Source organism: Bos javanicus, chromosome 26, assembly GCF_032452875.1.
Source record: "Bos javanicus breed banteng chromosome 26, ARS-OSU_banteng_1.0, whole genome shotgun sequence".
Lineage (NCBI taxonomy): Eukaryota > Metazoa > Chordata > Mammalia > Artiodactyla > Bovidae > Bos > Bos javanicus.
In genome coordinates, this window is record NC_083893.1 from 18,513,413 (window position 1) to 18,526,014 (window position 12,602).

The window sequence follows — 12,602 nt, forward strand, 5'->3', positions numbered from 1 at the left end:
AGATGGGGAAACTGAGGCTCAGAGAGACTAAATACCCTTCATTGAGCCTCCAAAGCGCATGCTGTCACTGTCCCATGCTTTCTCGGTCTGACCAGAGGTAGGAAGCTGGGGTAGGAACAGGTGGTCTGGACAAGAGGGAGGAAAGCCACAGCAGTGGGGGGTGGGCAGGGCGCTAGCCCTTTCTGGCCTGTGCGCACTGCAGTCAGTTCATCTCTCAAGGCTGAGCTTCAGAGGCTTTAGGCAAGAATGGCTAACAGGGATCAGTGTGGGGAAAGAGGTGAGTTGGGGGGTGAGGTGGCAGTGCATAAAAGCTCTACTCAGTCTTCCAGAAACTTCATTCCAGGTCTTCGTAAGGAACGGAGCCCAAAGCACACCCCAGAGCTGAGCAGACAGACCCAGAGGCGACACCAAGCATCCAGGCCCCTTGGTGCTCCGAGGCTCCTCGCTGGTGGCGGGGAGGGCGAGGTGGCCCCATCTGTGAACAGCCCCTCTCACAGTGGTGTAGAGGGCAGCCCAGCACGTAAGAGTGGACTCTGCAGTCAGGCTGCCACTTAGCAGCTCAGCCTCCCCAGACTGTCAGCCGGGTCAGCACCTATCTCCTAGAACCACAGAACTACCACTAGTTTCTATTTATTGGTGCTCAACTACACAGCAGGCACTATCCTGCGGACTTTACATTTAAAACCTCATCTATGCTCACCTCCGTTAGCCTGATGAGGACCCTGAGGTGGAGGACGGGCCCCCAAGCCCACACTCACGAGCACAGTGACACTACAGCACCTGGGCTGTGACCAGCATGCACACGACAGCCACTGCTCTGGCTGTGTGCGCAAGGCCCGCCACGCTGACGAGAGGAACGCTTGTCATCAGGAGGAGCTTTCGACAGGCACACCTTACTCCCTCCTAACGCAGAGGCTGCCTTCTCACCTGAACATCTTGGCAATGCACTGGGAAGGGCCTGAGGCTGAGGAGGTCACGGAGCCAATGTCGGCCATGTGGGGAGCGACACATTCTTTCAGGATCTCCTGCAAAAAAGAGGCCACGGCCATTTGGGCCTAAGCTAGCCCCCCAGTGCCACTCTGCCTTCCCAGGTGACTGCTCCCTGAAGCTTCCAGGAAGTCTGCCTCCACTCCGAGAACCTCTTCCCCAGGATGTAGCCAGAGACCGTGGGCGAGCTCTGGGGGAGACAGGGCAGCAGGAGACCCCCTCAGACTCTGTTCCGCTCACTAAAGCTGGGGCTGGGGGTAGCGGTACCTGGAGGCACTGGGTGGCAGCTGTTACCACTGGCAAGTGGGGGGAGAGGAGGCAGGTCGTCGCAGTTCCAAAAAACCGAGGGAGGTGGCCCAGCCCCAGATCCCGATGCAGCCTGTCAAGACAAAAGGCTTCTGTGGTGCCCGGCCCGAGGCCTAGGGGACTCAGATGGCCCAGGTCTGACAGCAGCCACAGATCCAAGGGGCACCAAAAGGCCCTTCCGGTGGGCAACTGTACAGAGTGCTGTCAGGCAGGTAACAGCTACACGCGGTACGAGGTCCAAACAGGTCTCCAGGGTGCAAAACCAAGAGCATGCCCACCTCCCCACACCGTCTCCCAGACTGACTCAGATGCACTTCCCTGGGGAAAATCAAGGCTAAGTTTCTCAATACTCTTCCAGAAGATTTTATACATATACAAACACACAAAATAATAACTGCCAACGCTTATGGAACAATTATCACATGCCAAGTTCTGGTGTAACAACAAACATTAATTCACTTAAACTTCGTAAAAATAAAAACAACAACTGAGATTAAACCCTATCACAATTCCCATTTCAGAGATGAGGAAACTGAGGCACAGAGAAGTCAAATAACTTGTCCGAGGCCACCCAGCTAGTGGGGTGGGGGTGGGGGTGGTCTAGATTCACACCCTGGTAGTTTGGCTCAAGAATGCAAACCATGACACACCTTGCTTTTTCTCAATGTATCTTGGAGATCTCCCCACATCAGCATGCACCCATCTACCTCAGTTATTTCCAACAGCTGCGTAGTATTCCACTGTTCACACCTAACCAGTACCCACCCTGGGACACATCCAGGTTGCTCCTAGGTGTTTCTGCCATACGGTCACAAAGAGTTGGACATGACTGAAGCGACTTAGCACATCCTACAATTAGGGGAGTCCTCCTGTAGGCTAAACCCTGAAAAGTGGAGAACAAAATGATCCGGCCACTTTCTGGCACTTCCAGGTAAAGAGCAGTTTGGTGCAGGAAAAGAACATGAGCCTGGCAGACGCGGCACTGCTTCCCCACAGCTGCATGACACGCTCACACACAGCGCTTCAGTTTCTGGTTCATGAAATGGGCTGAGACCTTCCTCGTGGGGTGGCAAGATCAGTGAAATGAAACACGGATGCAGAGTACCCAGAACAGTCTTCAGAGGGCCAACCAGAAGCCTTCAGAGGACAGAGGATGACATAGGGGTCGAGCCGTCGGGGACTCGACTCTGGCTCCAGGCAAAATGCAATCACCAACTGACACTCTGTTTCATTCTCAATCTTATTTGGGATAAGTGGAGCTACCCAGTGGCTACTATAAGAGTGAGTGTTTTGTGTGCATGCTAAGTCGCTTTAGTCATGTTCAACTCTTTGCAAACTTATGGGCCAGATTCATGGAATTCTCAAGGCAAGAATACTGGAGTGGGCTGCCATGCTGTCCTCCAGGGGATCTTTCCAACCCAGGGATCAAACTCACGTCTCCCACGTTGGCAGGCCAGTTCTTTACCACTAGCACCACCTGGGAAGCCCCGTAAGTGTTATGACAGAGACACAAAACAGAAACTGGGTTCGAAGGACTGAGAATCCCAGAGAAGCAGACCATTAACCCAGGTGGGACGTAGGGTGGAGCTGCAGAAAGCAGATGATACCCTCTGAGAAGTAAACGACTGCACAGGGTGACAGCCGGGGGTGACAAGAACGGCCCTTGGCCTCCACCCTTCAGTGGGGAAGATGCTCTCAGAAGGCCTTGTTGCTCCTCACAGCTGATTGGTAATCGCTCCGGCAGGAGAGGCAGCAGCCCTGGCTAACCCAGGCTGTGCTCCCCAGCCCTGCCTTCATGAACTCAAGAGCTAGTCTGCACACACTCAACACAGAACCACCGCCACCCCCAGAAAAAGCTGAACCCCCTCCAACTTCTAGCTCATGGCCCTCCTGTCTGCAATGCACGGTGGGGAGCCAGGACCGCCCTCTACCGTGACCTTACCTGACCAGGTTGATATGGGCTTTCTCCATGACCTTCAGCCAGGCCAGCAGGGGCTGTAAATCATTCTCGCTGGGAACATAGTCGTACAAGGCCTAGGAGAGGGACCAGGAACAAGCAGGTGACAGCAAAGTGTTTCAGCAGCAGTCCAGTGACAACACCCCTTCCTATCACTACACGACAGCCTGCACACGGGGCCCTAGAACTCACAGCCCCCTTGGCTTTCCTTTCCCTGATCCATGAAGCCCTTCTGCTTCCGCTTCTAGGGGAGAAAAGTCTTTAGGAGCAGTTGAGAATAACTTGGTTAACACAACCCTTTGTGAACCTGACAAAGACCAGAACACTTCTCTGGAAAAATGCATGTGAACACACACACACACACATTTTTACAAACAATTTTTCTGGGGGGCTGGGGGGAGGGTTGTGCTCCCTTCCCCAAATCCACCTAGAGATCCCTGTTTGAGGTACCTGCTACCATGAGACCATGCTGAATGGTTTACTATGTTATAACTACCACAAAGTCAAGGGTCAGGGCCCCACCTGTGGACACTAATGTGGCTTTGGTGGATGGTCTCCTGGCTGTCTACCCACCTCCTATGCTGGGACAGTCCAGTCTGGCCTATCCAACCTCGCTCTGCAGACAAGTAACAGGGCTCCCCCCAGCACAGCCATGTCCCCCATTTCCCCATCCCTCTGTTAGGTCTCACTGTGATGATCTGGGCGTTGAGCTCTGCCGGCAGGGTACTTGCACGGGGCTTGGCATGGAAGAGGCTGTGAAAGGCCTGCATGGCACAGGCTGTCACCAGCTACAAAGGACGTGGAGGTTAGTGGGAAACTCACTTCGGAGGCCAAGGCAGCCCTGGGCTCCTCCACATCCCACTCCAGCTGGTGGGTTGCGGGGGGAGACCTGGGCCCCCTGAATCTCAAACATGCACCCGACGCCTAGATACTCAGACACAACTGTTGCTTTAGGAAGTCTTGGCAGCCACTGGGAGATTTTTTAATGATTTAAACGACATCAGAGAAATGTGAACAACATGTTTTTAAAATTATGGACTAAAAAAACAGGCTACAAATGGTTGGCGTACTATAATTAAAACTGTATCTTTATGTGTTTTCTTATCTAAAAAGAAAATGTCTAAAAGGATACACAGCAAGCTGCTTGTACTATTTATCTTAGAAAATGAGACTTGGCGGGAAAGAGACCTCTATTTTTTACTTTATACACTTCAGAGTTTTTTTTTCTTTCTAAGCAACGATCAAGTTATTCATATATTAAATATTTTAAAATACGTTTGTGAACAAACACTGTATGAGAACATATAAAGATTAACAGAATTGTGCTAGGATAGCAGAAATGCATGGCATCGCTTTTATGTGTCTTTAGAGCGTCATACTGATCTTACTAAATTACTAAGTGAGCAAAAAAAGAAGGTGAGAGAGAAAAATATAACCATACGCATGGATGGGGCGGAGCTCAAGCAGGGGAGAAGTGCTACCTCACCAGTCCCACCCGATCCCACCTCCTCCCTGAGCTCATCTCCCAGCTCTGGGGGCGCTGTCTGCCCCACTCCAGGGATGAGATGCGTCCTCAGGTGTAGCCAAGAGCAGGGTCGGGGCCAGGAGACCCCAACTCCCGCTTTTGGCCTGAACAGTGAGCTTCCCGAGTGCCAGCACACAGGCCTGGGGTCTGAAGCTCTGCCCCCCTCCTCCTCAGTGCACCCCCATGCACTGGGGCATGAGCTCACCACATGGTTCAAGGTCATGACCCGCAGGAGAGTCTCGCTGCAGCTCTTCACCAGGCCTTCTGGGAAGCAGGGCAGTAGGTCCTTCAGCAGGGTCAGCATGTGCAGCATGGTGGTGGCCTCCTTGGAGCCTGGCAGACAGAGGGGCAGCTGAGACTCCAGCCCACTCTCTGCAGCTGCCCCCGGCCCTGCCCCACCCACTCCACCGCGCTGCCCCACCTCCGGACTTCTCGATCTCCTGGATGCAGAATTTGGCAGTAGAAATGGCAGCAGGGTGATGGGCAGGGGCCTTTTCACCAAACATGAACTCACTGCCCTTGAGGATGGAGCACACCCCATGTTGGGCAGCCTTCCGGATCTGAGGGGCAAGAAAAGGGGACAGGGCCGGGTCAGCACTCAACCAGCAATGTGGGTGGTTGTCATGACCACCAGCAATGAGCAATGATCACATACCCATGCTGGGGGCATCCTTTGCATGGACTCCCGGGCTGATAAGTAAGACAAACCTGGGTTTCAGGTTCTGCTCTTCTACTAACTCACCAACCAACCTTGAGCGAACCAAACTACTTAGTCTCTGAGCTTCAGTGTCTCATCTTTACAACACAGATTCCTCTGTTTATGCCATCATCCAACAATACAGAGTGGTCACCAGTTCAGCAGTGAACCAGCAACTCATCAGGAGATAGGAAGTAAAGAAATGTATGCTGGAAGATAAAAGTACTTTGCAGACAATAAAACAGGGGCTGTTACTTTTTTATGCAATGATCAGGTAAGTGTCACTCCAGTGATATGACATTCCAGCAAAGACCTAAAGCAAGTGAGAGAACCGCCATGGGGATTCGCAGGGAAGGAGGCACAGGCCTGCCTGGGAGCAGAGTGCTCAGCATCAGGAGTGACTCAGGACTGTTATGACTGATACATTCCCCCCAGTTATAAATTTCAGGAGGAAGCAACGTGACCGAGCACCGATTACTGGGCACTGGCTACAAGCCAGGACCTGGACCAGGTCTGAGGAAAACTCCCGAGTGTCGCCATGACCTTGCAGCAAAGTTGATTTTATTATCCCTATTTACAGCTTAAAAAACCAAGACTCAGAGAGATTAGGTAACTTGTCCACAGTCCCAGCACAGTGAGTCAAGTATTCAATTCAGTTCTGTGTGACTCCAAAGCCCCCTCCAGCCCCCTCTCCTTCCACTGTAACTAAATACATCACTGACCAGTGAGGCAGCAGAAACTCAAAGAGGCCTGACTGTGACCATCCCTCCTGCAGGAGTGAGCAGACAGGGCTTCAGGCAGCAGCAGAAACTCCGGATAGGAGTCCAGCACTCAGGTGACCTCCCTGGGCCAACTCAGCAGCCCAGCACCAGCGGGCTTCCTGGAATGGGAGTGGCCGCCCCCCCACGCCCGGGGTCCCACAGGCTCACCTTGGGCTTGGTGTGCACAGTGAAGCTCAGCAGCCCGTGGTACACCTGCAGGGTCACAGGGAAGCTCCAGGCCTCCAGGTCCTGCTTCCGCAGAAGGGTGGCCAGACAGGAGAGGACCTGAGAGGAGAGGCAGAGACCCTCAGCTCCACCCGCTTCAGCCACGTGGGAGACAGCCCGGGTTCTCCGGGACTCCGGAAAATGCCAAAGGGCTTTCTGAGGGTCCACAGAGTGCCTACACCCCTCCCAGGAAGCGTGAAAGCTTTAGCCAAATCAGGTGGGCTCTGGAAGATAGCAGAGAGACACCCAGACCCAGACACTGACCCATCGGAGGGCAGAGGTGGAGCCACCGATGGCCTGGGCTGACATGATATCCACGAAGGCCTTGGAGGTATCGGAGAACTTCTTAATGAGCACAGGACTGGGCACACTGTGGGGGAGAGAGCAGAGACAGTGAGAAGCCCAGAGGGGTCTCCGAGGGCTACTGGTCTGGAGGAGAAGCTGGACAGAGTGGGGCAGCGCGGGCTCCGTCACGCAGCTGGCTCCCCTGTCGTGACACCCAGTTCAGTGCGTTTCAATGGCCCCTGAGCTCCCCGCCTCCCTCATATTCTCCACCACTACCAACCCAATGGCCCCTTATAAGCTCCCCTCAGTCCTTTCCCAATGTGTCCCCTGGTTGCAGGTCCCCAGACAAGCAGGCCCAACATTCCACCTCGTCCCTCCTGCCCCGCTGGCCGTCATGGCTGTCCCTGCCCACCACCCCAGTCACACTCTTGTCCTGTTACCATCCCAGGCTACCCGGAGCCTGAGCCGGGAGACTGCCACTGGATACTTAGCATTTTTTTGTTCTTTTTAATAATTCCTGTGTTACTCCCTCCCCTCCAGCCCCTCTCCCTTCTTCCCTCACAAGGAGCCAGGACTCACCGCTTGAGGACAAGGTTCAGCAGGTAAGCAACAGCAGCCAGAGACTCCGTGGACTCCACCGCTTCCATGGTTGTCATCTGACCAGGCCACGGGGTGGGAATGTGGGAAGCATGTCATGCTGGGCAAATGGGGTACTGGGGCCCCGTGCACCCATGGGGATGGTTAGGACCAAGAACCCTGGTGTCAGAAGCTGAAATCCCAGCTCTGTCACTGTGACTCTGGACTAGCAACTTAACTTTTCTGTGACTCAGGTTTCCTCACTTGGAAAACAGGGATAATTAAGTTGTCATGAGGTTTAACTGAATTAATACACATCACACTTAGAACACTGCCTGATGTGTGATGAAAACCATTATATCGCTATTTAGTTTACTTCATTATTCTAGAGCAGAGGTTAAAAAGCATTTTCTGCAAAGAGCAGCCAGATAATAAATATTTCAGGCTTTGAAGGCCACATGTCATCTCTGCTGCATATTCTTTGTGTGTTTTAACTATCTTATAAAAATGTAAAATCCATCCTTAGCCCTCAGGCTATACAAAAACAGGCCATGGGTCAGATGATGCCCATGGGCTATAGTTTGCCCCTTCTCCACAGTGGTGGTTTTCAGACTTTTAAACCCTTAAAAATTATTGAGGATTTCCCCAAAGAGATTCTGTTTATGAAAATTATATCTATTGATATTTATCATATTAAAAATTAAAATGGAGAATTTTTTTTTTAAACATAAGAATATGCAAGCACAATTCCATGAGCTGTTAAAATGTCTTCAGACATTACATAACTTCTGGAAAACTCTCAGGTACACTCACGACACAGAAAAAGGTAAATGATGGTCTAGTAGTACTATGGAATAATTTTGACCTAGCCAAGCCCCCAAAGGGCGTCCCCAGTGGCTCTGAGGTAAAGAATCTGCCTGCAATGCAGGAGATGTGGGTTCAGTCCCTGAGTTGGGAAGATGCCCTGGAGAAGGAAATGGCAACCCACTCCAGTGTTCTTGCCTAGAGAATCCCATGGACAGAGGAGCCTGGCGGGCTACAGTCCACGGGGTCGCAAAAGAATCGGACATGACTAGAGACTAAACGACAGCAAATCCCCTGAAAGGGTAACCCCCAGACTACACTCTAAAAACAATTTTATTAGAGAATCCCCTGGGTGTAAGCCAGTTTTATCAACTAGGAAAAAAATAAAAGAGAGGACTGGATTTTGTTTTATGAGAATCATATAGGAAATCCCACCAGCCTTACCAAGCCATTTGAGAGTAACTGAAGCCCTTTCACCTGTTCCAGGTTGTCTTTCTCTATCCCTGCATGCAGGGGTCCCTGTCTTCTCTCTACAGCCTGAAGAACCTGCTCCCCAAGTGCCCACCAGCAAGTTGCACTCACTCACCAGCGCAGCAAAATACTCCGTCTCAGTCTCCTTCCCACCCTGGGAGCGAATCACCTCTGTGACAGCAGCCAAGACAGCACAGATCTGCACATAAGGGAGAAGCCATCTGTGACATCTATTTCCAATCAAATCCCACCCCAGGGTAGCCTTTTCTCCTTCCTCCATCACGAATTAATCTCCTGACAAAGCCCAGAGCAGACAAGTTCCCCTCGCACTGAGCCAGGGGAACACATCACAGGGCCCAGCAAACTGGAAGACATTTGCCCCAAAACCCACCTCTAGTGCTCTACCCATTATAGAAATACCTGCACAAATGTGCAAACATTTGTGCACAAGTGTGTTCACTGCAGCAACCAATTGGAACAATAAAGCAGCCATCAACAGGGGATTAATAATGTAGTATCGTATAATAATGACAGATTCGAATACTATGTAACTACTGAAAAGAATGATGACCAATTATACAGATGAATTTAGAAATTCTGATCAGTGGGGGAAAAGTTGCAAAATAGTGTATATACAATATAATGGTGCTTTCAGTAACCTAGACAAAGTCTGGGTAAAAAAGTCTAGAATAGTATTAATAATTTGATAAGAGGCTGTTGAGAACTTGAGATCTGGCTAGTATGACTGAGAAACTGCATCTTTAAACATCTTAATTATTTATATTTAAAAACAAATACTTTAGCAAATACTTATGGGGAAACAGATTTAGAACTACTTGGGTATAAGAATCTACTTTTGCAATTGTAAGTTTCATGAACTTTAAATACTAATCAAGTACTGCCAATGAAAAGTTAGCATCCAAATGGAGATGTCAGACTAGATTCTGAAAACTCAGTACAGTAAGTATAATGTAAAAATACAGCACTTTTAAAAATATTGATTATAAGTTGAAATGACAATATTTGAAGTATACCAGGTTACAAGAGAGATACATAATTAAGGTTACTTTCACCTGCATCTTTTTTTTTAACTTTTATTTAACACAGCTGCTAGAAAACTTAAAATCCTGTGTGTGGCTCACATTACATTTCTGTTGGACAGCACTGTTCTAGAAAAGTACAGTGACTTGTCAACAGTAACCACCATAAAGAAGGCAAGCTGGGAGGCCAACTTCCATATTTTATTCTACTCATCTCACTTTGTTATCATTTATAGTTTTGACACTTCTCATTTAAACAATGAAAAAATATAAATATATATAATTTAAAATTATAAACAAAAAAGGTAACATTTAGGTCCTATTAGATAAAACATTTTCTAACCACTGTTATTCAGCGTTAATTTATTTAACAAATGTTTTCTGAAAACATTCTATATAAAAAGGCCTGTGTTAGGTATAGTTGAAGAGAAAAACCGTTTGCAAAATATTTTTTGGACATTTGGAAATTGTCTGGAAAATACACTGAGGGACTTTACACTTAAGATGAGAAGATACTCTTAGAAAAAGCGGAGTGGAACCTGCCCTAGGAGATTCAATAGGTCAGGGACACAGAGAGTAGGAAGGGTGACACATCACCCAGAGATTCCACCTGTTGTCAGCAGACAGCAGTCAGTTGTGTCCCCCTCCCCAGCTAGCCTCAGGCTGTCCTGAGCTCCCCCCTACCTCCTTGTGGGCAGCCGAGTTGGACTCCCAGAAGCGCTGCACTTTGCTGAAGGTGACGTTTGTGCAGTCAGACAGGCCGCTCAGGAAGGTGCCAGAAGACTTCTCGGTGAAAGCCGGCGTCACCTCTTCTTCTTCTTCCATGGCCGTCTCAGGGGCTTCGCTTTTGCCCAGGCGCAGGGACCCTGACTGCAGCTCATTATGCAACTTCACCGCATCAACTGTCAAGTCGCTCTTTCCTGAGAACCAGCGATAAACAGTAAGGCCCCCACTTCTACTCGAAACTCCTTGGCCAAGAAAACAAGAACCACCCCTAGGAAACAAAACCGACAGAGTCTGGGCTCCTAATCTGAGAAGCTAAATTCTGAACGCAGTCCGCCTCAGCAGCCCACGGTACTTATCAGACCCAGAAAGGGAACCCTCCAGCTAATGGTTTCGCTTGTGTGAGTCGGCTGGGGGCTGCAGTGAGGGGCCTGGGAAAGAGAAGAGGGTGACAGCGCTCTGTGAAGAGCCAAGATTACAGACGCAGACACTCGTGGTACCCGAGCCAAGTTATCTCCCTCCTGTGAACTCAATTTCCGTATCTGTTAAATGGGGAGGGTGGGCCCTTACAGCAGGTTCGAGATTGGACATTTTAACAGCGAAGCGTCTGGTGCCTGGGCCCCAGAGCGGCTTAGATCCATCGAGACTCAGGCCGACCCAGAACCCCGCCGCCCGGCTGTGCCGTGATCGCGACCCTGCTACCTGAAGGCCGGCTGAAGAAGCGGCTGCGGGCGGCCTGGCGGTGGCGGCAGATGACCGGGTTGCTGTCGCTGCTGTGGCCTTTCTTCCAGCGTTTCAACTTGGCCGAGACCCCGGAGGGCAACTTCCCCGAGCGACCCATGCCTAGTAGGCAGGGAGAGAGGTTAAAGGATTGGGTTCGGGGAACTAAAATACACGCAGGACCCACGTGGGTTCGCAGCCGCTCCACTTCCTCTTCCTCTGACGTAACTTCCTTATTCGCGTCCGTTTCCATGGCAAAATAATCAACATCCGGTTTCACGTAGTCTCCAGGCTCCACACTCGGTTGAAGGAGAGGCTGGAGGGAGACCCCATTCCTAGGAAGGAAGCTCTGGCTAGGGATGTTACCCCACGGCTACTGCTTCTTGGCCACAAGAGTGAACCTTATTAGACTGGAATTCCTTTACAGGTTAAAACACAAACGTACATTTATATTATTTTTTAAAATCTAATTTCAGGGAATTCCCTGGTGGTCCAGTGACTAAGACTGCTCTCCCTATACAGGGGGCCTGAGTTCGATCCCTGGTCAGGGAACTAGATCCCACGTGCCGCAACTAAGACCCTATGCAGCCAAATAAGTAAAAATAATTTTTTAAAAAAATTATTTCAAAAGGTAAGCATAGAAACCAGGTGGCGCCAGTGGTAAAGAATCTGCCTGCCAATGCAGAAGACACAGCAGACAAGGGTTCAATCCCTGGGTTAGGAAAATCCCCTGGAGAAGGAAATGGCAACCCACTCCAGCATTCTTCCTCGGGGAATCCCATGGACAGAGGAGCCTGGTGGACTGCAGTCCAGGGGGTTGCATGCAAAGAGTCTGTCCGCGCGCACACACACACACACACACACACAGGGTCCTGTATAGCACAAGGAACTATATCCATCTCCTGAGATAAGCCACAGTAGAAACATGGAAAAGAATATATATATATATAACAGAATGCGTATGTGTGTATAACTGAGTCACTGCTGTACAGCGGAGATTTGCACAGCATTGTAAATCAACTGTACTTCGATTGAGGGAAAAAAAGAAAGAGTTAAAACCTGGCCAGACCTGAATGAAAACCAGTTCAAGCTGGAAAAAGAGAAAAGCAGCCAGTGATGCTTCAAACCGCTCAGCTATTTTCATTTATTACTGGGGATATGCACTTGCTAAACCACTCTTGCCTCATTGTTATTGTTACTATTCAGTTGCTAAGTCTTGTCTGACTCTTTTTGACCCCATGAACTGCAACACCCCAGGCTTCCCTGTCCTTCACTATCTTTCCGAGTTTGCTCAGACTCATGGCCATTGAATCAGTGATGCCATCCAACCATCTCATTCTCTTATCTCATCATAGCACTCAATTCCCACTTACTTAATCTCGTCTTCTCCTAATTTCATTTCAGAAAATGAAAGTGAAGTTGCTCAGTCATGTCCGACTCTTTGTGACCCCATGGATTGCAGCCTACCAGGCTTCTCCGTCCATGGGATTTTACCAGCAGGGTACTGGAGTGGGTTACCATTGCC

At 49.9% G+C, this 12,602-nt stretch overlaps 1 protein-coding gene across 2 annotated transcripts in view; it reads right to left on the reverse strand.

Annotated features, from left to right (window-relative positions):
* The window catches only part of RRP12 (ribosomal RNA processing 12 homolog), a 28,932-nt gene extending 17,629 nt beyond the window's left edge, over positions 1 to 11,303 (reverse strand). The window contains exons 1-12 of one of the 2 annotated variants that reach the window (XM_061402976.1): positions 11,060 to 11,302; positions 10,319 to 10,554; positions 8,710 to 8,793; positions 7,323 to 7,399; positions 6,723 to 6,828; positions 6,402 to 6,518; positions 5,197 to 5,335; positions 4,981 to 5,108; positions 3,940 to 4,038; positions 3,236 to 3,327; positions 1,255 to 1,366; positions 928 to 1,025 (exon numbers count right to left, since the gene is read on the reverse strand). In XM_061402976.1, the coding sequence (XP_061258960.1) occupies positions 928 to 1,025; positions 1,255 to 1,366; positions 3,236 to 3,327; positions 3,940 to 4,038; positions 4,981 to 5,108; positions 5,197 to 5,335; positions 6,402 to 6,518; positions 6,723 to 6,828; positions 7,323 to 7,399; positions 8,710 to 8,793; positions 10,319 to 10,554; positions 11,060 to 11,198 (1,427 nt within the window). In that variant the 5' untranslated portion in view covers positions 11,199 to 11,302. Of the gene's footprint in view, positions 1 to 927; positions 1,026 to 1,254; positions 1,367 to 3,235; positions 3,328 to 3,939; positions 4,039 to 4,980; positions 5,109 to 5,196; positions 5,336 to 6,401; positions 6,519 to 6,722; positions 6,829 to 7,322; positions 7,400 to 8,709; positions 8,794 to 10,318; positions 10,555 to 11,059 lie in introns of both variants that reach the window. The other variant, XM_061402977.1, reaches the window with a different exon arrangement.
* Positions 11,304 to 12,602: the final 1,299 nt, after the last annotated feature.